At 37.6% G+C, this 21,887-nt stretch overlaps 6 protein-coding genes and 1 long non-coding RNA gene across 8 annotated transcripts; 2 read left to right on the top strand and 5 right to left on the bottom strand.

Moving 5' to 3' along the window:
* Positions 1–823: 823 nt before the first annotated feature.
* Positions 824–2,473, bottom strand: LOC140795662 (large ribosomal subunit protein uL30y-like). Its single transcript, XM_073148356.1, has 7 exons — positions 2,376–2,473; positions 2,032–2,235; positions 1,844–1,941; positions 1,688–1,745; positions 1,522–1,601; positions 1,324–1,426; positions 824–1,239 (listed from the first exon to the last, which is right to left on the bottom strand). Exons 2-7 carry the CDS (start codon positions 2,209–2,211, stop codon positions 1,024–1,026), a joined length of 735 nt encoding a protein of 244 aa, XP_073004457.1. The 5' UTR covers positions 2,212–2,235; positions 2,376–2,473; the 3' UTR covers positions 824–1,023.
* Positions 2,474–7,086: 4,613 nt separating this feature from the next.
* On the top strand, positions 7,087–10,161 carry LOC140794851 (plant intracellular Ras-group-related LRR protein 1-like). The gene is made up of 4 exons (XM_073147108.1): positions 7,087–7,186; positions 7,299–7,491; positions 8,091–8,260; positions 9,104–10,161. The coding sequence occupies exons 2-4, from the start codon at positions 7,321–7,323 to the stop codon at positions 9,795–9,797; spliced, it is 1,035 nt and encodes a 344-aa protein (XP_073003209.1). The 5' UTR covers positions 7,087–7,186; positions 7,299–7,320; the 3' UTR covers positions 9,798–10,161.
* LOC140794855 (uncharacterized) lies at positions 7,938–9,132 on the bottom strand. The gene is made up of 2 exons (XR_012110219.1): positions 8,992–9,132; positions 7,938–8,358 (listed from the first exon to the last, which is right to left on the bottom strand). It is a non-coding gene; the product is annotated as an uncharacterized lncRNA (long non-coding RNA).
* A 76-nt stretch (positions 10,162–10,237) lies between the features above and the next one.
* LOC140794854 (uncharacterized) lies at positions 10,238–12,442 on the bottom strand. Of its 2 annotated transcripts, none has more exons than XM_073147110.1 (3): positions 12,046–12,442; positions 11,046–11,233; positions 10,238–10,924 (listed from the first exon to the last, which is right to left on the bottom strand). In XM_073147110.1, exons 1-2 carry the CDS (start codon positions 12,415–12,417, stop codon positions 11,051–11,053), a joined length of 555 nt encoding a protein of 184 aa, XP_073003211.1. In that variant the 5' UTR covers positions 12,418–12,442; the 3' UTR covers positions 10,238–10,924; positions 11,046–11,050. The 2 variants fall into 2 exon arrangements, with proteins under 2 accessions (XP_073003211.1, XP_073003212.1); XM_073147111.1 differs by having other exon boundaries at positions 10,238–10,919.
* Positions 12,443–12,638: 196 nt separating this feature from the next.
* LOC140794852 (probable WRKY transcription factor 17) lies at positions 12,639–13,810 on the bottom strand. Its single transcript, XM_073147109.1, has 3 exons — positions 13,299–13,810; positions 13,067–13,195; positions 12,639–12,976 (listed from the first exon to the last, which is right to left on the bottom strand). Exons 1-3 carry the CDS (start codon positions 13,769–13,771, stop codon positions 12,856–12,858), a joined length of 723 nt encoding a protein of 240 aa, XP_073003210.1. The 5' UTR covers positions 13,772–13,810; the 3' UTR covers positions 12,639–12,855.
* Positions 13,811–14,539: 729 nt separating this feature from the next.
* Positions 14,540–18,363, bottom strand: LOC140794849 (AUGMIN subunit 1). The gene is made up of 6 exons (XM_073147106.1): positions 17,862–18,363; positions 17,568–17,702; positions 17,345–17,468; positions 16,243–16,380; positions 16,046–16,159; positions 14,540–14,821 (listed from the first exon to the last, which is right to left on the bottom strand). The coding sequence occupies exons 1-5, from the start codon at positions 18,269–18,271 to the stop codon at positions 16,049–16,051; spliced, it is 918 nt and encodes a 305-aa protein (XP_073003207.1). The 5' UTR covers positions 18,272–18,363; the 3' UTR covers positions 14,540–14,821; positions 16,046–16,048.
* Positions 18,364–18,945: 582 nt separating this feature from the next.
* On the top strand, positions 18,946–21,147 carry LOC140794850 (probable xyloglucan endotransglucosylase/hydrolase protein 7). Its single transcript, XM_073147107.1, has 4 exons — positions 18,946–19,406; positions 19,520–19,620; positions 19,712–19,908; positions 20,568–21,147. The coding sequence occupies exons 1-4, from the start codon at positions 19,220–19,222 to the stop codon at positions 20,959–20,961; spliced, it is 879 nt and encodes a 292-aa protein (XP_073003208.1). The 5' UTR covers positions 18,946–19,219; the 3' UTR covers positions 20,962–21,147.
* Positions 21,148–21,887: the final 740 nt, after the last annotated feature.

Here is a 21,887-nt window from a genome sequence, read left to right as displayed (position 1 = left end):
ACTTCTGAACAAGTAAAACAAATGATAGGGTTGAGTACCTTTTCTCATGATAAGAAAAATTAACAAGACTTAGTAATTTATCAGGCTATTATCTGTGCAAATCAGACCGAAGAAAAGAAAAGGCAAATGGTAAGATTACTGCAAACAAGACTCCTGCTTAACTTGTTTCTAAGATTACTGCAAACAAAAATAAAAATAGCAGCGAGACAGTTTTCCAGATAACCACTTAGCATGAGCCACTACAAGTCTACAACACTACTTAGTTTACGGCAAAATAGTGTTCTCCTGTTCAACACAAGGACAGCATCCAATAGGTTGCAATCAGGGGGGGTCAGATAGTGAAAACAAAAGGCTTACGAATAAGTAAAACATGTGAAAGAGACGAGTATATTTATGATTATAAGAAAAATTAACAAGATTTTATGTCTATCACTATAATCTGATGCACATGAGACGTATGAAGGAAATATAAGGTAAATGGTAATGATAAAAGCAAGATATCTGCATAACATATTTCCACATATATTACTGCAAACAAAAATATACATAGCAGGATGACACTTAAGACATTATAACAATAAAAACCACTGCAGTTACATTTGCAAGTCAAGTAGGTTAAGTTTTCTGTCTATGAAACCTCAATAATTAGATGCCAAAGAATAAAGATATCTTAGTTACCTCCAATAAAGAAACAGACGAGAACAAATCATAAATAAAAGACAAGCAATTGGAACTTAGCATAATGTGCTCGAAGTTAAATTTTCACTAAAAGAGATGGTATCAATTGGCGGAAACATTTGAAGAGAAAATTTTACCAAAAATATTAAGACCAACTTCCTTTGATATTTAAAATAAAAATGTCAGTGCAACATAAAAGGGACATTTGTCACAAAATGCGACAGAAAAGAAAACTTTTGCGTTGCAGATATTTGCTTTGAAATAGCAAAATTGCACACTTCCTAATGTGAGATCAGGTTGACCTGAAAATTTTCATTAAAATAAAACAGAAAACAACATAAAAACCTAATTCATTCTTCTGATGAGCTCATTGATGTAATCCTCACGGTTTCCAGCATCACCACCTTCAACATAATGGTTTCTCTTCTTCTTCAATCCACCCAATGGTGCTTTGAGTTTAAATGGCCATAGGAAGTTGTTCGCCTCCTTGAAGTGTGGACCAACAGTCATTATCTCGTGAACAAGATCTTCAATGCAAATAACACCATGCTTACCCAAACCCTACAAACCAAACAAGAAGCATTACAAGAATGAACTTTCTTTAAACTAGATAGTAAAATGTACAACATTAATCCAGAAGCAAACCTGTTCGATGATCGAATTGTCAGACAAGGGAGCCCTCTGCTTGTTTAGTTTCCCATAACCCCTTTTATAGATCAACTCCCTAATGCTCTTCAAGTTCGGATACCTAAGATATCCATACCAATATAATCCCATTGATCAGAACAACAACAATGCACTAAAAAAATCCAAACTATAATAACACGAGGCAACATTCAATACCCATATGTCACATAAGGCTCCACCCTCCGCAACATGTTCATAGTGGCTTTGTTAACTTTCAGAAACACCCCATTAAAAATCTATAGAGAAACAGGGACGCAATAGATTAACTAAGGAAGTGTATATCAACTTTTTGAACAATTAGTTCAGGTAAAGACCAAATTACCTGTCTCAAACGCAAGAGCTGCAAGATCTTTCGGGTTTTGGGGTGCATGGCATTGATACTAAACAGGATTTAACAGCAATAACACAAGCCAATCAACAACCAGATCATAATCAGACAAACTAAGCGTAAACTTTAAATAACAATAATATGCTATACCCTCGAATACGGATGATGAACAACAACTTAGCCTCAGGGCTAACATAGAATCCACCCTTCAACCTCGCTTCCCGCTTCAATCGAATCAGCTCCTTCTCCTACCATAATGCATCACCCAATTGCCAATTTTACACAAAGATCCAATTTTGATGTCAAAGAAAACAAAAACCAACAGTTATTATCAATACCTGGGACTCGTACTCGTTAGCATACTGCTGCGCCCTGGAGAAGATGACCTTCCGATTCTCGCGATCCTTCTTCTTCTTCGCATCAGCTTCCTCCTTCTTAGCCAACGCCCACTGCTCCTCCCTCTTCTGCTTCTTGAGAACCGACTCAGGGACCACCGCCTTCGCCTCCTCCGTCGCCATCCCCACTCCTTCTAACACAAAAACCTACCAAGAAAAATCGCGGAAATTAGTGACAAAGGTCGGCTTTTTAACTCGCTAAACCACTGGATTCGAGTCTATCGAAGTGAACACACGTATCAAAACAGAGAAGCGATCAAAATCATTAGGGTTTTTAGGGTTCTTACCCACTTCGGTGAGCTTCGGAATCGGTAGCTTGGAGGTAGAAGAGTTCGGGTATTTTGTTCTCGCCGTTAGGGTTTCTAAGGAGTAAGAGAGAGGGCTTAAGGATCCAACGGCTCAGATCTCATCCAATAATAAGGAAAAAAAAAACGGAGTATTTATTACAAAAAACACCCCAAGTTTAGCGTTTATTATAATTCATGGCCCTCCGGATGGATATTTACCGTTCTAACCCCTACATTATATTTTTTTACTATCTCAAAAATATTTTCTCCTTCATTTCTTTTAACAGATAAATACTATATAAATAAGTAAAATTAAATATAACTCTAAATACTAATCGTTTTAGTTTTTATTATTCAACTTTTGTATTTTTCTTTTAATAACTAAAAAATATCATAAATTCATATTAGTCGTATGTATTATATATTATATATTATTACACTATTAATTCTAGGCCTTAACTGAGTTTAATCGAGTCTTACCGAGACAAACTCGAGCTTTGGCTCAATTATTGAGTTTCATATATATATATATGAAAAAGATAGATGAAATGAATGAGAGCATATAAGTTGGAGGTGATGAAGTAGAGATGGATATGAAACGAAGGTAAGCAAGTAGAGCTATCAAATAATTATTAATGCTAGGATAACGAAACATATACACAATAATAATATCTCAACTCCTCCTCAGAGTAGGTGTGACATAAGTTACTAGTTATATGTCAAATAATAATGTTTAATTATTGCTTAAACTTTAGATTGACTCATTTATCCAGTCTAATTTAATCTCATTTCAAACGGTCACATTTAATGTGATATATTAGTTTTGACTTCTCTTCACAAACTCACGTAATTTATAGAGATCAACATGCAAGCTATTAACTGGAATGCAACAAATTTAGTCAAAGTTTTACTCCATAAAGCAATGTAATTGACTATTTGTTCAATTAGTCTCAATCAAACCAAGCTCTGATGTCATATTAATTCAAATTGACATTTATTTTCTTCTTCTAAACTTACTATTTTATATGTACACCATGCACTAAACTAGTTTATAATTAAATACTTAATTTTATCCAAATCTATTAAAAAAATTTGAAAATATGCATGCAAAAAGACGGCCGTGATCACGAGAAAAATTAGTTTTGGGACCATTCCCAGCCATCAACTTGTTATTAGATAGTTTGTTTATTGCCATGCATACGTGAAACTTATCGATATAATTAAGAGATCATGAGTTGGAGCGTAGATTAAAAGTTTATATCTCTATAAGAAAAAAAGTTATATTAATTCTAAGAGTTAAATTAAAACTTTATTCCTTAGTTTGTACTTATTCGTGTCCTTGGATAGTTTTATCCGGAGTTGGTGCCAGGGATGTTTATTTTTATTCGTAAGTCAAAACTATGAACTGTTGGTGATCAAATTCCGGGATAAGTTTATTCAAGGATAAGATAGTAGAGTTGGACTTGATAAGATATAGCCTCTTTTTTACTATGTTAATCTCACGTTATAAATGCATATATGTTGCCTTGAAGAAGTAGGAAAGGATGAGTGTTTTGGTAAATATATTATTATTATTATTATTTATATAAGGAATTAATAGGATATACTTTATTTTATTTGCATTTACTTATCGATAGTTTGAATATAAATAAGTTATAAACCATAATATCCTTATTTAAAGATTAGGTCACATTTGCCATCATATTTGTTATTGTTAACAAAATATTCTTTATTAATTTTCGCATATTTGTGAGATGATAATGACAAAAGATATATAACACCCAGTCTTTTAACGAAATTATATTTTATATTTTATATATTCACTATTTTTAAATTAAATTATATAATTTAGTGAATATGTGCAGAAAATATCACACTAAATTACTTAAATTTAACCAAACTTCTAGGTTAGATTTACTATGATTGTGTCTATTTTAAAAGTTTGGTGCATGTTGGCTTATTTTGGACCGCATTTTGTGAACGACATGTTTAACTTATAAAAAATAAATTATATTTTAGGGAACTATAATTTAATTTTCGATAGTTTGACCCGATTTTAACTTAAGCATTTAACTCTTGTAATTTAAATCAAGTCGTAGTTGTTAGTCAGTCATTAACATAGATGTAAATTTAAAAAAAACAATTTAATTACCCTCACAAAAATGTAATCCGATTTATAGATAGAGGGATAGTTTGATTATGTTGCTACATATTCATCGCAGAAAATATTAACGCTAATAAACTATCGTTAGTCTAGAAAGAAAAAATTAAGAGTTGTAATTAGGTTAAGTTTTAGCCTAAATATATAACTATACCTTAAAAATAACAATTGAAATGGTCATCTATCAGCTTACATATAGCATTGGACCATTGGGACCAAATTAATTTTGTCAAATTTAGTGTCTCAAGCTTGCATCACCAAACCCTAGGAAAAAAAAGACCAAATATATAACCCAAAGTTCTACATATATATATATAAGATTATGCAAAAATGATACAAAAAACGTTTCATTTTTTTTTTATAATTAATATCATTCTATTTTATCGGTATTTATAATTCGACTCCTGTATTATAAATTTAATCCTTAAAAATATTTTGATTTAAACTTAAATAACTCCTCATTTTATACGGTGTTTTTGAGGATTAAATTCACGACGCAAGAGTTAAATAATAAATAAAAATCAAAGTGTTTTCTTTCTTATTTAAATAGAATTCAACTTGTCTAGAATCTTCCTTCTTATCTCAAAAAAATTTAAAAAAAAAACAATTAGATCCAGATGGAGAGGCAACTTAATTAATTCACTTATAATTATTAATTAATTTCTGACAGGATGCAAAACTTGTGACCTTAACTAATCCAGCATGCACATGGCAAGATGATAATTATAAGAATTATTAATTTTTATCAACTCTATTCGATCTCCCTCTCTTATCTGAATCATAATTTATCCAGAAAGAAGAAAAATTTATATCGAAATAATTAGAAGATGGTTTTTGTAAATATATTTGAAAAAAAAAAGGCTCTAAATATCTATATATACACCCAGAGAGAGTCAGAAAAATAGGCTGGATGTCTCGCAAGTTGCATATGTCAACCGTCCTTTGCTTGTACGATAAGTCAATGGCGTACAAGAAGCAAATGTGAGATTAAATTTTTTTTCTTTTTAAAAAAAGGTCAACTTGTTAGATATTTTTATACCAAAATAATTTTAAAATATGGCCGATATGATAAGAGGTGGCCGTAGGAGAGAAGGTGGTGGAGGATTAGTTGCGAGAATCTCTAATTACTCTGCATTTATTTATAGTAGTTATTAACTAGTACAAGTATAATCATTAATAATATAATGAGTTCGATAGGGTAGTCAAAATAAATAAACGGTTCGGCTCGGCTTAGTTTGAGTTGAATCGTGCCTAAGTTTTATTTTCGAGCTCAATTTAAATTTCTAGTCAAGTTGGAGCCCGAGCTGGAACGGGCTCATTTACTTCGGCTCAAGCATAATATTTATTAATATTATATATATTAAATAGTTTTGGCTTATTCTAAAGCTTAGCAATTTAGGACCAAATTTTCTAGGCTTGAATAATTGGCTTGGTTCAGCTCGACTTGAAAATAATATAATTTTTGGGTTGAGCTCAACTCAAGCTCAGTCTAACTCGATCAACTCGACTTAATTCCGGCTTGAAAATAGCTCGATTCATACTCAGTCTTGATCTGGCTCAGCTTAGTTTTAGTAAGTCGAGTTTGAGCCTGAGCCGACTTTACACTCCTAGTAGCTTCCATTTCATGGGAAATGATTAATAAGTTAATTCAAGACTCTAAGAGGTACCATGGATGTTAATTTTTATTTTCTTTTATTCTCACCCAAAAAAAAAAAAAGAGAAAAAGTTAAAAAAAAAAAATTTATTCTATCACAACTAGGAGTCACATTTTGTTTGTAACGGAGAAGTAGCAATCTCTCACTCTCTCTTATGCTTATTATATTGAGGGTATCTTTTATCCTCATTATTTTTCTTCCAAAGAGGTGGGCCTTTTTGGAGTTGGATATATAGTCATTATCCAAGTCCATCAATCACATGGAGAGAAACTTTTCTAGATTAAAATAAATAAAAAATGCTTGTTGTTAGACAAAAAGGAAACAAAATGTCAAATCCAAGCACCAATGGAGGAGATTTGGATGTCTACCGTGATAACAATAACTAAAAAGGAATTTGATATGGTTAAAAGATCACATTGATTATTATCAATGAAGGTAATTGTCAAATTCCAATCATTTCCTTTTTATTGACTATATCACAAGAAGCACTAATTAAACTTGGGAAAGAAAGAGCCTTCAAAGCTCCACTAGGGATTATTTGGTATGAGTCGGCCTCAGTCCAGTTGAACATAATTTGGGGCGGCGATTAGGTCAGTAAATGTGGATTAATCGAGTCATAAAAGAGTTGTGATGATAAATATTAGTATAAATTTTTGTAGAGAAATAAAATGGTTTTTGATGTCAAGAGTAACTCCAATTCCCTAAAAATCCAAACGGCAGCAAGTAATATGTGGCTGGCGGTGTTATCGCTGACTTTGCCGCGAGAACTACGTGCCAATTCCACCTCTGACGTCACCTCCTACACGTGTGTAAGCCGCCACGGTACATCCGTACGTACTTGGAACACCCCCACCCTCTTCTCCTTCTCTCTCTCTCTCTCTCTCTCTCTCTCTCTCTCTATTAAAGGCCTCCTTCTCCTCATCTCCTTCTATAATCCATTTCGAGTCCTTTGCCCACAAAAGAGAGTAAAAGGCTTAGTTTGTCACTCAGAAGAGGTGAGTCTTGTAATCTTTTGGGTGGTTTCTTAGTGCCTCTCTTTCTTTCTTATTCTCTGACTCTTTTTTTTTTTTTTTTTTAATTTTTTTTACCATTTTGTTGGGTTTGAAGAGGAGAAGAGAAAGAGAAGATCATGAGAATGGAAGGGAAACGTAGTAGTCTTGCAACAAGGGAGGAGTTGGAGAAGGAGAAGGAGATGGCCCAGAAGCTGGACTTGAGTGCCCAATCCTTGGATTCTCTCCCTAATCCTCCCACTAATCTGGCAACCATCACTAAGTTGGACATCTCCAACAACAATCTTGAGGTAAATTTTGCAATTTTGTTGTCGTTATTTTTTGTGGCCGCATTAGATCTTTGCCATATCTGCGTAAAGTATTAACTACGCTGGTTGATTGCATTAATTAGTGATTGAAAGTATATGAGATTATTGGTAGAGGCCTCCACCATCCATTCAAGAACAAGGAATATTTATCTAGGAATAAATCCTCTGACAAGGGTTAAAAAGGGGCAAGCTGGGATGGTAAAACTCAAGGTTCAAACTTATCTTTGAAACCCAGAAAAGAAAAAAGATACTCTCTTCTATTTTATACAAATATTCAGTAAACCAGCTTTTATCCAATCCTGCAACTAAACGCCGATAATGGATTTAAAAAAAAAAAAAAAAAAAAAAAAAAAAAAAAAAAACAATGATCCCACTTGTTGCAAGAATAAAACCCCTTTATCCAGTAGCCAAACAGGAGTTGGGTGGGGGGGCTAAGAAGTCCAGTTCAATGATAAAAGAAACATCATAAGTAGAAAAAGGTTGTCATATGAGTATTCTGATACATGTTCTATTCCTTTGTTAATATTTTGCTGATGTTGTTTGCTCTTCATTTGCATGGTTCGTGTAATATACGTAAGCAGAGCATTCCAGAATCAGTGATAGCCAGGCTACTGAACTTGGTGGTGCTGGATGCGCACTCGAACCAGCTCAAATCTCTGCCAAACTCCATTGGATGCCTCTCCAAGCTCAAGGTCCTCAATGTCTCCGGCAACCTTCTTGAGTCCCTTCCAAAGAACATTGAAGACTGCAAGTAAGCATAACACCACCAACCCATTAATCTATCCGCAAAGAGAGGGTGGTTGAGTCTATTGATTAATCTCCTCAATAGATCTGAATGGTCAAAAATATCTGCACAAGATGCATAGTTTGTTAGGTAAATTAGTAGCAAAGAATTGGTCAGCAAGTAATAGAGTAATCAAGAGAGAAGAACAAACTATAGTTTAATTGTAACTCACTAGTTGGTGTCTTTATCCTAATACCGAGAGAGAGAGAGAGAGAGAGAGAGAGAGAGAGAGATGAGATGAGAATCAAAAGTCCAAAAGATTCTTGAGAAGCCAATAGCATGTGCTACTTTGGGTATCATTCAAATTCTGATGTCCTTCATCAGAAAAAGTTTTTTTTAAAAAAAAAAACACACACACACAATCTAAAGTCATGGTACCCTTTATGTTTATTTTTTGTGTGGAAATATCTGGATAGAGAAAGTCAAAGGTAGGGAATAGTGCCTTCTACGAAGGTGATAAAAGTACAGGAAGTACAGCATATTATGATTACGTAATAAGATCAGCTTGACAAGATAACTTGAAGGGCTTATGTTTGCCTACTTATCTAATCCATTTTAATCAAAATTAACTTTAATATTCAATGATGTGTACACAATTTTTGACCACCTTAAACATAATCTTTATTTTAGCCAACTAGTATCATGTAAATGAATCCATATATAATCCACAAGAATCAGATTTAATATAAAATACATACCGCACAACCACTTTTGCTTCACTTCTTTCCTTCTGTCTGTTTCCTTGCAAAGCATTAAAGCATTTTTTTTTTGTTTGTTTCTGATTTATCTTTGCTTTCTGAATCTGTTCAGGGCTCTAGAGGAGTTAAATGCCAACTTCAACAAATTGACCAAGCTTCCAGACACCATGGGCTTTGAACTCACGAATCTAAGGAAGCTCTCTGTTAATTCCAACAAGCTTGCCTGCCTCCCCTACTCCACCTCGCACATGACCTCTCTTCAGGTCCTCGATGCGCGCCTGAACTGCCTCCGCTCCCTCCCGGATGACCTTGAGAACCTCATCCGTCTCGAAGTCCTCAATATCAGCCAAAATTTCCAGTTCCTCCAATCCCTCCCTTATGCCATTGGCCTTCTTGTCTCCCTAGTTGAGCTTGACATCAGTTACAACAAGATAAGTGTTCTTCCTGATTCCATGGGATGCCTAACTAAGCTCCGGAAGTTCCATGCCGAGGGTAACCCTCTTGTTTGTCCTCCAATGGATGTCGTGGAGCAGAGCGTAGAGGCTGTTCGTGACTATCTCAGTGCAAGGATGAATGGAACAGCACCTAGCTTAACATCAAAGAAGAACTCGTGGTTCGGGAAGCTGGCCAAATGTGGCACATTCACCAGCGGGATGATTTCAAGCAATGTGGGGATCAAAGATGGACATGAGGGGCTTTTGATGTCAGATTACCGATCAATCAATGGCCTTGCTTCCCCAAGAAATTTGAGCATGTTCTCACCTCGGAGGCTTTTCTCACCGAAGAGAAATTCTCCACGAAAGTAAGAGCTGTTCCAGTAGTGGTACAAGGATTGAGCTGAGCCTTTTCTTCTGGATACTAGAGTTCCAGGCTGAGATGGCTGCACATATTGCTGCTTCGAGCCAAGGATGTAAAAAGTTCTTGTGCATAGTTCTCTTGTCAGTACTTAGTAGAGTTGTGAGATAACAATCATCATATTATGCTGCTGCTGCTGCTGCTGAGCACTGAACCTTCTGTTTTTAAGTCTGTAAATTCGTTAATAGATACCTCTTATTCATTGTACTGGCTTGTATGAAATGACTAGAAGGTTTTTTCCATAAAGATAGTTGATAATGTTGCATAGCACATAGCCAGTGGAGAGATACAAATGCCACGAGCATCTTTAGTCCATCTCCTGATGTGTTTATTGATCTATCTCTTCATTGTCTGATATACTATTTTTACCATGAATCTGTTCCTGGAAATATTTCCTTCAGATTTAACAACAATTTAGATTGAAAACTTCCTAACATCTGTAAGTTCTTTTTCAAAAAAAAAAAAAAAAAAATGCGGTGTGGCATGCACTCCTAACTCACACAAGCAATACCTATAAACTCCAATTTGTAGACCCCTGTGGCCTAAAGCCAAGTCCTTCAGTGCCAGCCATTTGGGGTCTGCAGATCTAAACAATGGTGTAGACACCATCTTCACATTATCAAGGGAGAGACTTCAAATTTATCTACTCACTTGTTACAGTTTACTTAAACTTATGGCAATGTAGCACCCAAACTGATAATTGCCAGAGCTCCAGTGCACATTGTAACTTAACCATTTGATATCGATTACAATTGCTAATCCTGGCTCAGGTACTCCGGTCCACAACACCTCCTCAAGTAATCTCCCCTGGCCATCATAAAGTCCCTCCTAGCTATCCGAGTTGCAACCTGCTGCTCCATCAATTCATTGACCATCCTCCTTATGTAGTCTGTACTTTTCCCATAAAACACAGCTCTACCCAGCCTCTCATATTTGAAATTATCAACAAGTATTCATTTTGCAAAGGTTGTTTGGATAAATCATCTTAGCAATTAAGTTGCCCAAAGCAAACACCAAGGAACAAGAGTTCATCAAAGATGCTCATAGAGACCATCATGTAGCAATATCAACTCCTGTGCTGAAACATGGATGTTCATCATTAATAGAAGTACTCATCTACAATTTCAAGTTTCTTTTGAATACTGACACTTCTCAAGTCCAAAATGAATCACAAAACAATAGGTAGATAATCTTGATACCTAGCTCACTTGCAGAGCTTGAGCTTCTTGAAGAAGGAGGCGACTTGCGACTTGGGGCATGGCCTTGTCGCAAGGCAGGTGGGTATGTTCTCAGGCTGCTCAATCCACAGCTTATGCGCAATCCCAGACCCCTCCAGCTTTTCGGCCAGGTTCCTCAGCTGCACCTCCCCTTTCACCTCCAAAGTCACCTAAAGCAAGCATATATCCAATAATTAATTTCCATACACGTTTTTAGCAACCTACATTTAAGTGGATACGAAATTGACAAATACTTCAATACCCCTCTAAAATTTATAATCTTAATATTTCTCGATATCGATTCCAAAACCACATTACGTAAAAAAAAATGATATATTAGTTAAGAAGATTTAATTACATGTGCCTAACTACTTCTTTTCTTTCATTAAGATTTATCTTTCTTAGATATAATTGTGACAGAAATTATTATACCTGAATTATGAAAGATATCATTTAATACTAAACCATTTAAATTTGAGTTTTTGGAGATAGAATTCAATTTAATTATGATTCTCTATCTCTATCTATTATTAAATTTTAGCTTAAATCAATCTTAAACTGACGAGAGATATATGTAAATAATAAAAAATAATCAAAAGATAATATTTAAATAAACTTTCATCAAGTTAATTATAAAAAGATATTACTCTTATTCTGATATATATTCATTACTCTCACCTAAGAATATATATGTCTTTTATTTAATTAATTATTAAGATAATGTAATTGTTAGAAAATAATTTGCAACGTAATATTTTTAAAAAATGATAATTACCTATTGGACAGTAATATCTTTAAACAATTTTGCATTCCTATTATATCCTTGAGAATTTTAACCGTTAAATCTTCGTCAATTCGATTGATAAATAATTACCTCTCCAGTGTGAAAAAATATCTAGTATAGGCAGAAATATGCATATGCAACCAACCACTCTTAAGAGTGTTAAGCTTAACCTTCTCTGAGGCATTTCGTCGAACATACCTTGTGCATCGAGTCGACGTTTGACGGGGAGCAGTAGACGACGGTATCAGGGTGATCGCGGTGGGCCCACACAGCCGCGACGGACGCGTGGCAACCCTGGGTCACGATGCTGCCTAGCGGCCACGTGTCGATCAGGTCGCGGCGGAGAACCACGTACTGCACGATCACGTCAGAAGCGGCGGCGGGAGGAGCCGGAGAGGGTTCTCCGTCGGTCGCCGTTGACTCCGGTACGGCGGCGGCGGTGGCCATTTGAGAGAGTTTTTGGGTGGGAAATCCAAGGGTAAGAGGAGGGGAGCGAGAGGGGTAGGAATGGAAGAATAGTGGAAAGGTCGTAATAGGGATCGCGAAACGAGAGGGCAGTGACGATAGCATAACTCCTCTATATATTCGCCATGACCTTTTAGATACCATAGTATTAGTATATCGATAATCGACCGGATAGCTCATAGCTCGATGTAATGGGCTCGACCCAACTTAGATTTGAGCCTCGGCCCACTTAGTGTCCACTTTTGCATTTGTCAAGAAGGGACCCACAAAATCAACCAATGGGGCCCATCACCACTCGACCCCTTTGACTTCGAAACAGCTTAATATCAGCAACCCAAACTAAAATTGCCATTAATCTCCCTCTTTTACACTTCTAGTATTATTCAATAATTATAATAAAAAAAACTTCTAGTATTATACTCGTAACAATTTATATATGTATATATATAAGAAATAAAATCCAGTGAAAAAGAAAAAAAAAAAATAAAGGAAAAGTTACACCATCGCTCTTCCCGAGTATCACGAGATGGTACGGCGAAGTAGCTACGGCACGTGGCAGTGTTCCCATTCGTACGTCACGATGAGCATCGCCGTGTCGTCCGTCGCCCTCTCCACGTGCTTCCGCGCCGGGCACCCCCGGTACGTGCTGCACCTGTAATACCCCCTGCGAAAGATCCCGATCCGACGGTCAGGGTTATCCGGATAAGAGAAGCGCGAGATGGTAATTTGGTTGAGGAGGATCGGCTGTACGTACCGGGGATGAGGAGATCCTTTTATCGGCTTCTGCCCGTATTTTCGCCACGAGTACTCATCTGCTGGTATATCGGCTATCTTCTCGCTTATCGCCGGGACTCGTATCGTCCTCTGTTTTGCTCGATCCTTCCTGCATCGGCGAGATTTAACCAAGAGGGTACGTTAGCCTTAGGGGGCGCGTCTCGCTAACGTGCGCCCGGTGGGCGACGGTTAGGAGAGGGTCTCTCATTTACCTCTTCTTGGAGCAGCGCCAAACGGCACCAGAGTGATCAGAGCACCTCTTCTTGTAGGGCAGCGGCGGCTTCCCGGAGCTGAGCGGTGGCCTGGAGTTCGTGACGCTGCCTTCGCTGCCGGTGACCGACGAGTTCGCCGTTGATGATCCGGCGATCGGCTTTGTAAAGTCGAGCGCTTGCTCCGCCGGAGTAGGTGCCTCCGGCGGCGGCGGAGGTAGGGTTAGGGTTGGCCCTGCCGCGGTCGGGCCGCGCCTGAACCGGGCGCGGCCAGTCCGGTCCAGCATCGAGATCAGCCTCCGAAACTTGCTGATCGTTCGATCCGCAATCTCCCTGCAATCCAACGGCTGAGATGCCTTCTGGACCGAAAGATACACCAAGAAGTCCTCGAGGCTTCTTAGCCCCGCCGCCGTAGCCTCCTGGATCGCCATCAGATCGTCCATTTTCTTGCACCCCATCAGATCGACGGCCGGCATCCTTCCACGTAAGCAAGGACCGAAGTGAACACCTCTTCTCTGCCCTCTCTAAAAGAGTTGGTGTGTTTATATAGCTAAAAGTCAACCACTACGCTTTCGATCCAACGGTCGTGATTAGATCAAACTCATCGTATAGGTCGTGGGGTAGACTTTTTAAAAGTAAGCAAACGTGCCTTGGCTTCGAAGTCAAGCCCTAGAATTTGTGTCCCGAGACAACGACGGAATATTTGGGGCTAACTCATAATAGTTGACTTTGTCTATGTTTTTACCCGTTGGATCGGAGAAATAGAGATCGGACGGTCAGGATGGGAGAGGATACGTTGACGACAGGTGAACTAACTTCTATTATGTGGCTAGAAATGTCAAACGAAGGATTAGAAGTCGTCGTGGTAAGATTGATACACCGGTGCAAATCTGGACCGTTGGATCAGCGAGTAATTGTTGAGACATGATGGGATTTTGACAAACAAGAGTTGACTGAAAGGAGTATTAGGCTTCAAAACTGGAGTCAACTCCTGCCTTTGAAGAAGAAAACAAAAGCAACGAGGCAAATGAGAATTTTGTCTCCGGTGGAATAAAGTGGATTAGTTGCAAAGATTTTGACCTCATACACTAATCAGAATAAAGCAGAACACCATCTATGGACTTTTGGATGTTTGACTTATGAATCATACTTTATGTGGAACTTCTACATCCTCAAACACCAAAAAGATAAATATAAGCATTACTGACCAGAATCTGATCCAAACCTCGAATTTGCAATGAGGATAAGAAATCCAAAAAAGGTGAGAATTTCTTATATGCCAATCTCCTTTTACAAAAAGTAAATCTGTATCTTAAATAAGTTGATAAAGTGGTGCAATACAAGGGAATCCGTCTATTAAAAAAGGCTATGTACATGATAATGAAGAAGATAAGTGTGGAAGAATATCTTCTCGCAACTTCATCGCATAAGAATCTCATACACATTTGTCGTTATATTCAGGAAGAGTGTACTATCCGAAAGCAGATCAAGATCGTCACTGGCGAAGAGAGCCTGCACCTGAGAACCTGCATACGGGGAATCAAAGAAAGAAATTTAGTATACAAGCAAACAATTCTGACAGCAATTCAAATTAGAGTATTTTGTTGGGGCATCGACATGCTTTAGCACCTTGTAGAGAAGAAAAAGCTTCAAAGTCACCACTCATCGATTAGTCAGTGGCTGAGTTGGGGTATACTGTGTGAACCTCTCCAGTTAAAATTTTCCATTCTATAATTCTAAGTAATTGTGGTTATTGTACATATCTAGGGGTGAAAACAAGTCGGATTAACTCTGATCCGATCCGCTATTCAACTCAATTCGAATTGGATTCAGATAAAAGTTTCCTATCTAATGATGTGTTATATATTATTACTAAAGATTAATTTCTCTAATTTTATATGTATTTGACATACAAAAATAATTTTTGTGAAACTCTTAATATTTTGTGTTAATTATATCTAAATAAAATATTACAATTCGTTTAAAATTTGATCAACATCCGTTTAAGATATGATCATCTATCTAAAAATTATCCGTATCTGTTTAGTTAGAATATGGTTTTAAATTTTGTTATCCGTCCAATATCTATATCCGAATCCCCATCCAGACTAAAAATATAAATTCGAACGTAGGTTGAACATTATCCGATCCGTATCGGATCTATTTTCACCCCTACACATATCTCTTATTCCTCTACTTGTATACTTAGGAATCAGATGCATCTGTGCAACATTGTAGAAGTAAACTACATTTTGCTCACCCTTTTATGTGCATGAATCGGGTTATTTGCATAATGTTCCAACATAAAGGTCAAAATAACTGAAGCATACCATTAAGTGATTACTATTATGATAAAATAAGATTTTGATTTTCGACTAGGACTACTGGTCACATATTTCAGTATTACTATCACTTGATAATATGAACCGGTCACATTTTCTTTTTTTGGTCTATATCTAGATTGCCATAAATATCAAGAGAACATACAATCTACAATCTATCATATTCTTGTCAGAGTTTGAGAACCAACAATAGTTCCCATAAACAAAAACTTAATTAAGCATATATTTTTATAAACGTTAAATAATTTTTATAGTTGCAAAGCATATTTTATTACAACTACGTCTTTCATATTAGGTACTGTCAAAATCCCAACATCTAGTAAATGGAACATAACTTCTCAGCAAGAAAAACATCAATGAAATCTTGAAATATAAATTAAATGGAACTAAATGAATCTGATTTCATACCTGTCATAATTGAGGTGCGGTTAGAGCAGAATGCAACACATCTTCCAGATACTTCTCAGCAGCTGCATACTGCCTCTTTTTGTCCTCTATAGCTAATGCAGCAAGAGCTTTATCCTGATCACATAAACATGAGAATTGTTCATAAGCATCAATTATGCATGATAATTCTTGAAATGATAGTGATGCATATTACATACAGGTGGCAAATCTTGGTAACTTCTTAAGGTATCCATAATAGGTTTTGTTTTCTTCTCTAGGTCTTTCTTATGCTCCGCCATTTCCATCAGCACACCATGGTTTATCTCTGGAGTATATCCCACACGGTTCAGTATTGCCTGTTCACAACACGTCAACCATAAAGAAAAGAATATTATGGTTTCATGTATATAAATATATGGTCTTCCATACTACAGAAAAGGTTTATTCTTCTACTAAATGGAAAGGAAGTATCAGAATTAGTGCTGAATTCATAAAGATTCATGAAACATTTTGACAGCAAATTTAGTTTCAAAGACATGCAATGCAATAATGCAGCAGCACTGCCACCAGTAACAACAGGAATAGTACGGCATCTGAACAAAACAAGAAAAGGCTTTAATCCCAACTATTTGGGATCAACATCCTATTGAAAATGGAGGCAATCATGTTCTTGCCACAGCACACAAGAAATGGATATGGAGTTAAAAAGGATATTGAAATAAATAATTCCCAAGAAATCAACAATGCAAAAGAAAAAGGAAATCTTGGAGTGTTCTACATTGACATGCTGAGTTTCAACATCCAGTCCTAAAGTTTCAAGACCGTGAATCAAATAGAATCAACACAAGCAGTTCACTAGAAATGGCACCAAGCCATTTCATCACTTATCACATTGTAGAATTACTTCATTTATATGAATCTTATCTCAACAAACAAAAAAAAAAATCCCAAACATCCAGCAATCCCGTACAATTTACAAGGACAGTGAGCCTATATATAGTCCCACTATGATACTAGCAGTGGAGGAAAATGCCAGAATGAGCAAACCTCAGAGAATTAGTGCTAAATTCTAGTCATTTGCCACGGGATTGTTTTGCAATGGTTCTTGAAGGAGCAGGTACGGAATCTATATTACTCGTGCAATTGACATGCAATCCTTAGATACTTATCTAAGCATACAATTTTAGCTAGGTTAGGTTGTCAGTAGAATGAGAATTATGAGGATCTAGTATATTTAGCCATCCCTCAGCAAAATCCAACAAGAATATAGTATTATTAGAATAGTGCAGGTAGCAGCTGAACCCTGTGAATTCCAAGTACCTTGTAGTTTGAAAGCTGAAGCATGTATTGCCGTTCTTTCGAGTCCAAAATAGCCAAGTTTGTCTGCCACTGATGCATCTTCGCCTCATGCATTGCCACTTCATTTTCGAACTTCCCATAAGTCCTGCAAACGAAACAGACATGATGATTCTCTCACTCATTTGCTACCCCTCAAATTAGAAGAAAACAGAATAAGTTATCAATTGAACTTCTGCATTCCTACTTCTTGAGCTCGGTGAGCTTAGCGATGGCCTTCCTGGTATACTCGAGAAGGGCCTGCGACTCCTTCTGCACCTTGGCCCTCTTCTCCTCGACATCCGCCTTCCTCAGAGCCAGATCCCCATTGGCCACAATGAAACTACATAACCATAAAAGAACAAAATTCCAGGAAAAAAATCGCAACTTTCTCCTATCCAACGCCTTTTGAACTAAAATTAAACAACAAAATCGCAACTTTATGCGATCTAAAGCCATTATTGCAAAAAAAAGAAAAAGAAAAGGAAACCAAGTCGTCTACCTGCTCATCTCGGTGTCGCGGATGTCGAGGAGGTTGGCAACTGCGGCGACGATGTGCGCGGAGGATATTGCGGCTGGAGACAGGTTCTCGCGGGAGAGTCCGATCCGGTCGAGGATCTCTCGGATCCGGGCGGCCTGTGCGCGGAACTCGAGGGCTTTAAGGCGGAGGTCGGCAGCGACGATGGCAGCAGCGCGGGAGCGAGCGAGTGAGAGGGAGGAGAGGGAGTGGAGGTGGGAGATAACGCGAGGAGTGTAGGCGAATTCAGGAACCGGGCGGCCCAAGGGCTCGAATTGGGAGGAAAGCCACGATTTGATCTCGGCGACGCGAGAAGAGTCGGAGGATGAGGATGAGGATGACGGAGACGAATCGGGGGAGTCGAGAGAGGAGATGAGGTCACCCATGGCGTTCATTTCCACGGCAGAGAGAGAGAGAGAGAGAGAGAGAGAGAGAGAGAGAGGGAGAGGCCTGGGAGAAATGTCCGGGTCTAGTTTGGGCTTTGCTGTGGTAGTGGACTAGTGGTACCTTTGCCGGCTAATAGAAGCAACAAATTTGAATTTCAAATATTTAAACGAAAATTTGAACAAAATAAAAAAGGAATTTGGTTTAATCTAGCTTCTATAGATCATAAGCCTCTACGGCTAATTATTATTGACCAAATAAAAAAGATTAATCCTTCCCAATTTACAGATTAGACAGTGGAGTCAAATTATTCTCCTAATTAACTGTTCATAATTGACCCAAACTATTAAAACACAATGCTCCAATAAATTTTTTTTATTAAATATTAATCCCAAAAATATACAGTAGAAACCTAATAATTATAAAATCATTGGATCAGCCCCATCACTTGGAACTAAGGCCCATTGACTCCAATTCCTCCTCACCCAGCTGCCACATTTATGGTAGAGAAATATTGCACATAAACTCCCTAAACTTTTATTATTTACAAATGAAACTTTTCTGCAAGCAAGCATATATAGAGTGTAATAAACTACAAATTAGCAAATTTTTTTTAAAAAAAACGAGGGTGGTATATGCAAAATGGCGCAAATCAATAATAGAGGAGAAGAGGTTTGTGTGTTTTGAGAGAAGTGGGTGTTTTGTCTTTGATGCCAAGAGTCCCAATACAGCGAGTAGACTGTTTGTTTACCGTCCTTAGTCCTTAGCCATAGAGCCTTTATTCCCAGTCCTACATTGTGAGCTCAAATGACAGTGGGACCCATTTAGAGCTGGCATCGAGCTGCTTCCCTTTTCCCTCCTCTTTCCCCTCTTCCAATTGGCAAACACTCCTCTATTCTATAAACAAAGTTGCTTAACATCTATACTTCACTCTCTTCTTCTCTCACTCTGAGTCTCTAATGGCAGAGAGAGCTCTCCACATCTTTGCTGCGCTCTTCCTAGTAGTCACCGCCTCGCTGCTATCTTCTCCTTCCGAGGCAAAGCCTGCAAACTTTGCAAGGGATTTCCATGTCACTTGGGCTCAATCCCACATCAAGCAACTTGACAATGGCACATCCATCCAGCTACTACTTGACCAATCCTCAGGTCGGTCTCTGCTCGCCCTCTTAACCTTGCTTTCTTTTGTGATTAATGGTGCTAAAATGTAACACTTGGGTAACTTTTGTCATCTCTTGATAAAAAATTTAAAAAAAAAAAAGGTTGTGGATTTGCTTCAAGGAACAAGTTCATGTTTGGGCATGTCAGCATGAAGATTAAGCTTATTGCAGGAGACTCCGCTGGAACAGTGACAGCGTTCTACGTACATTTCTTCGTGCTTTTATATATTTATATTTATATATATATAAGTTAAGCATACTTGAACGAGATTCTACCAAGCTTTGCTCTTGCAGCTGAATTCAGATACTAATACTGTTCGAGATGAGCTCGATTTCGAGTTCTTGGGGAACCGATCAGGGCAACCGTATACAGTCCAGACTAACGTATACGCGCGCGGGAAGGGAGACCGAGAGCAGAGGGTGAATCTATGGTTCGATCCGTCTAAAGATTTCCATACCTACTCAATCTTATGGAATCATCACCATATTGTGTAAGTGCACAGCGTTAAGGCCACTATCTATACTCTCTCGTTCTTAATACTAGAAGAATCTTTTCTGAGCTAGAAGACGCATTCAAATGCTCTTATTATCTCGTGAATAAATTGGATCAATACAAATCGATCTCTCCTTTCCATCAAGTTGGATGAGACTCCTGTACAAATGGATGAGGACAACAAAGAAGCCAAGGAACAAGTTGCAGCTATAAAGTTATTACCCCACTGGACCTTTAGTAACTTTGACAGTGTAATTTACTCTCCCTCATGGCCCAGCTTTAGCAGCCTGAGTAACATCTAATTTCTCTCCTCTATCCACTGACTAGTCTAACTGATGTGCCTTAAAAGACAACAATTTCTGCAAAGGACTTGTCCTTTTTTAATGGTTATTTATGCAACTTGATTTGTTTTCTGTGTGGCCCCTCACATAGTGAAATTAAGCTCAAGTTTCTGACAGAATATTACTGCAGGGGGACCAATATATTATTCCTTTGTATCATCATGTGTCAATAAGAAGTAGATATATTAAAAGCATCAAGAGTTTATCCTTTGATTTATAGACAGATGTGACATTCAACCCCTTAGATAAATCAAGGGTAGAGTCTTGTTCCAGTGCTTGACTCGTTTGTGTGATTCCAACCATATCTTTTTAACAGGTTCTTTGTTGATGAGGTTCCAATAAGGGTGTACAAGAACAATGAAGCAAAAGGGGTGCCATACCCCAATGCACAGCCCATGGGTATCTTCTCAACTATATGGAATGCTGATGACTGGGCTACAAGAGGTGGATTGGAGAAGATAAATTGGAGTAGAGCTCCCTTCTATGCCTATTACAAGGACTTTGATATTGAAGCATGTTCTATTCCTTCTTGGCTAAGTAGATGCAGCACCACTTCTAGCAATTGGTGGGACACTCCATCCTACCAGCAGCTCGGCCCGATCCAGAACCGATTGTACCGTTGGGTCCGGTTGAACCACATGGTCTACGATTACTGCACCGATCGATCCCGGTACCCTGCACCACCGCCCGAATGCCTAGCAGGAATCTAGACAAGATGAATATTTTTATAGGTGTCTTTTATATAGACTCTATGTGATAGTATGCAGTTCGAGAGGGTAGGGTTACTGGAGCCTCTGTGCATTTCATTTGAACGCCCTTTTATATATGCTATGTTTATAGAAGTTGTAACCTTCTCTGTACATTAATAAGATGGAGGCAGGCCTTCTCTTTTCCTACTTAATTGACTTCAAGTGAAATCTAAAAGGAAGCAGTGATTAGCATTAGCATGATTGGAGTGGACTGAGATCTAAGATGTGTCGGCAAGGCTAATGCCTCTCTCACTAGCTCTTTGATGTGCTATACTAACTAACCCTATTAGTGTACAAATTGCTAACTATGCTTGAAGATTCTCTCATAGTTCAAAAAACCTAAGCAGTCACAACTTATGTTGATGATTTATTATAGGATCACATTATGTTTTCATCCTTACTCAGATTGCGACGATTAGACTTTCATCGTAGTAACGAGTGTAAAGCAATCGATCCAACTGCGGAAACCTAGTTATTAATTATTAAGAGGTTATCTTTCAGACTTCTTCTGAATCAAAATGGGGCATTCTGAGTTCAGATTCAAGAGACAAAAGGCAATGAGTGAAGAGATAGGGGAATCAAAAGTTTTATCAGCAAATAGATGCTTTGGCATGTGAAACACCAGCTGATAGCCAACAACAGAAAGCATCTTCAATAATTGAACATTTGGATGGAATTCAGAAGCAATAGCTTTGATATTCTGCCATAATCCAGAATAAGTTCAGAGAAAAGCAGATAAATAGTCAATTTTGAAGTATCTAATTTGATAGAATACATGTTTGATGTGTAATATTATGGTTAATCACATCTTGAATGTATCTCTAAGCCTCCTCTGTGAATATTTCAATAGAAGAAATTTTAAGAATTTGACTAACTTAATAGATAAA

Source organism: Typha latifolia, chromosome 9, assembly GCF_019914945.1.
Source record: "Typha latifolia isolate L0001 chromosome 9, TyphaL0001v2, whole genome shotgun sequence".
NCBI classification, from domain to species: domain Eukaryota; kingdom Viridiplantae; phylum Streptophyta; class Magnoliopsida; order Poales; family Typhaceae; genus Typha; species Typha latifolia.
The sequence above is the reverse complement of the archived record's forward strand: the minus strand, read 5'-3'. Positions and strand labels throughout refer to the sequence as shown.

What these genes read in the sequence shown, in the direction of transcription:
- LOC140795662 (XM_073148356.1), bottom strand. Translation starts at nt 2,211, where the DNA reads ATGGCGACGGAGGAGGCGAAGGCGGTGGTCCCTGAGTCGGTTCTCAAG. An exon ending in AGCTCTTGCGTTTGAGACAG is followed by an intron (nt 1,602 to 1,687) that starts GTAATTTGGTCT and finishes GTTTCTCTATAG; the next exon opens with ATTTTTAATGGGGTGTTTCT. An exon ending in GAGCCTTATGTGACATATGG is followed by an intron (nt 1,427 to 1,521) that starts GTATTGAATGTT and finishes TGGATATCTTAG; the next exon opens with GTATCCGAACTTGAAGAGCA.
- LOC140794849 (XM_073147106.1), bottom strand. Translation starts at nt 18,271, where the DNA reads ATGAACGCCATGGGTGACCTCATCTCCTCTCTCGACTCCCCCGATTCG. An exon ending in AAGCTCACCGAGCTCAAGAA is followed by an intron (nt 17,469 to 17,567) that starts GTAGGAATGCAG and finishes TTTCGTTTGCAG; the next exon opens with GACTTATGGGAAGTTCGAAA. An exon ending in GTTACCAAGATTTGCCACCT is followed by an intron (nt 16,160 to 16,242) that starts GTATGTAATATG and finishes TTATGTGATCAG; the next exon opens with GATAAAGCTCTTGCTGCATT.
- LOC140794851 (XM_073147108.1), top strand. Translation starts at nt 7,321, where the DNA reads ATGAGAATGGAAGGGAAACGTAGTAGTCTTGCAACAAGGGAGGAGTTG. An exon ending in TCTCCAACAACAATCTTGAG is followed by an intron (nt 7,492 to 8,090) that starts GTAAATTTTGCA and finishes ATACGTAAGCAG; the next exon opens with AGCATTCCAGAATCAGTGAT. An exon ending in AAGAACATTGAAGACTGCAA is followed by an intron (nt 8,261 to 9,103) that starts GTAAGCATAACA and finishes GAATCTGTTCAG; the next exon opens with GGCTCTAGAGGAGTTAAATG.
- LOC140794852 (XM_073147109.1), bottom strand. Translation starts at nt 13,771, where the DNA reads ATGCCGGCCGTCGATCTGATGGGGTGCAAGAAAATGGACGATCTGATG. An exon ending in TGGCGCTGCTCCAAGAAGAG is followed by an intron (nt 13,196 to 13,298) that starts GTAAATGAGAGA and finishes TCGCCGATGCAG; the next exon opens with GAAGGATCGAGCAAAACAGA. An exon ending in AAAGGATCTCCTCATCCCCG is followed by an intron (nt 12,977 to 13,066) that starts GTACGTACAGCC and finishes GATCTTTCGCAG; the next exon opens with GGGGTATTACAGGTGCAGCA.
- LOC140794850 (XM_073147107.1), top strand. Translation starts at nt 19,220, where the DNA reads ATGGCAGAGAGAGCTCTCCACATCTTTGCTGCGCTCTTCCTAGTAGTC. An exon ending in ACTACTTGACCAATCCTCAG is followed by an intron (nt 19,407 to 19,519) that starts GTCGGTCTCTGC and finishes AAAAAAAAAAAG; the next exon opens with GTTGTGGATTTGCTTCAAGG. An exon ending in TGGAATCATCACCATATTGT is followed by an intron (nt 19,909 to 20,567) that starts GTAAGTGCACAG and finishes TCTTTTTAACAG; the next exon opens with GTTCTTTGTTGATGAGGTTC.
- LOC140794854 (XM_073147110.1), bottom strand. Translation starts at nt 12,417, where the DNA reads ATGCTATCGTCACTGCCCTCTCGTTTCGCGATCCCTATTACGACCTTT. An exon ending in ACGTCGACTCGATGCACAAG is followed by an intron (nt 11,234 to 12,045) that starts GTATGTTCGACG and finishes TGCTTGCTTTAG; the next exon opens with GTGACTTTGGAGGTGAAAGG.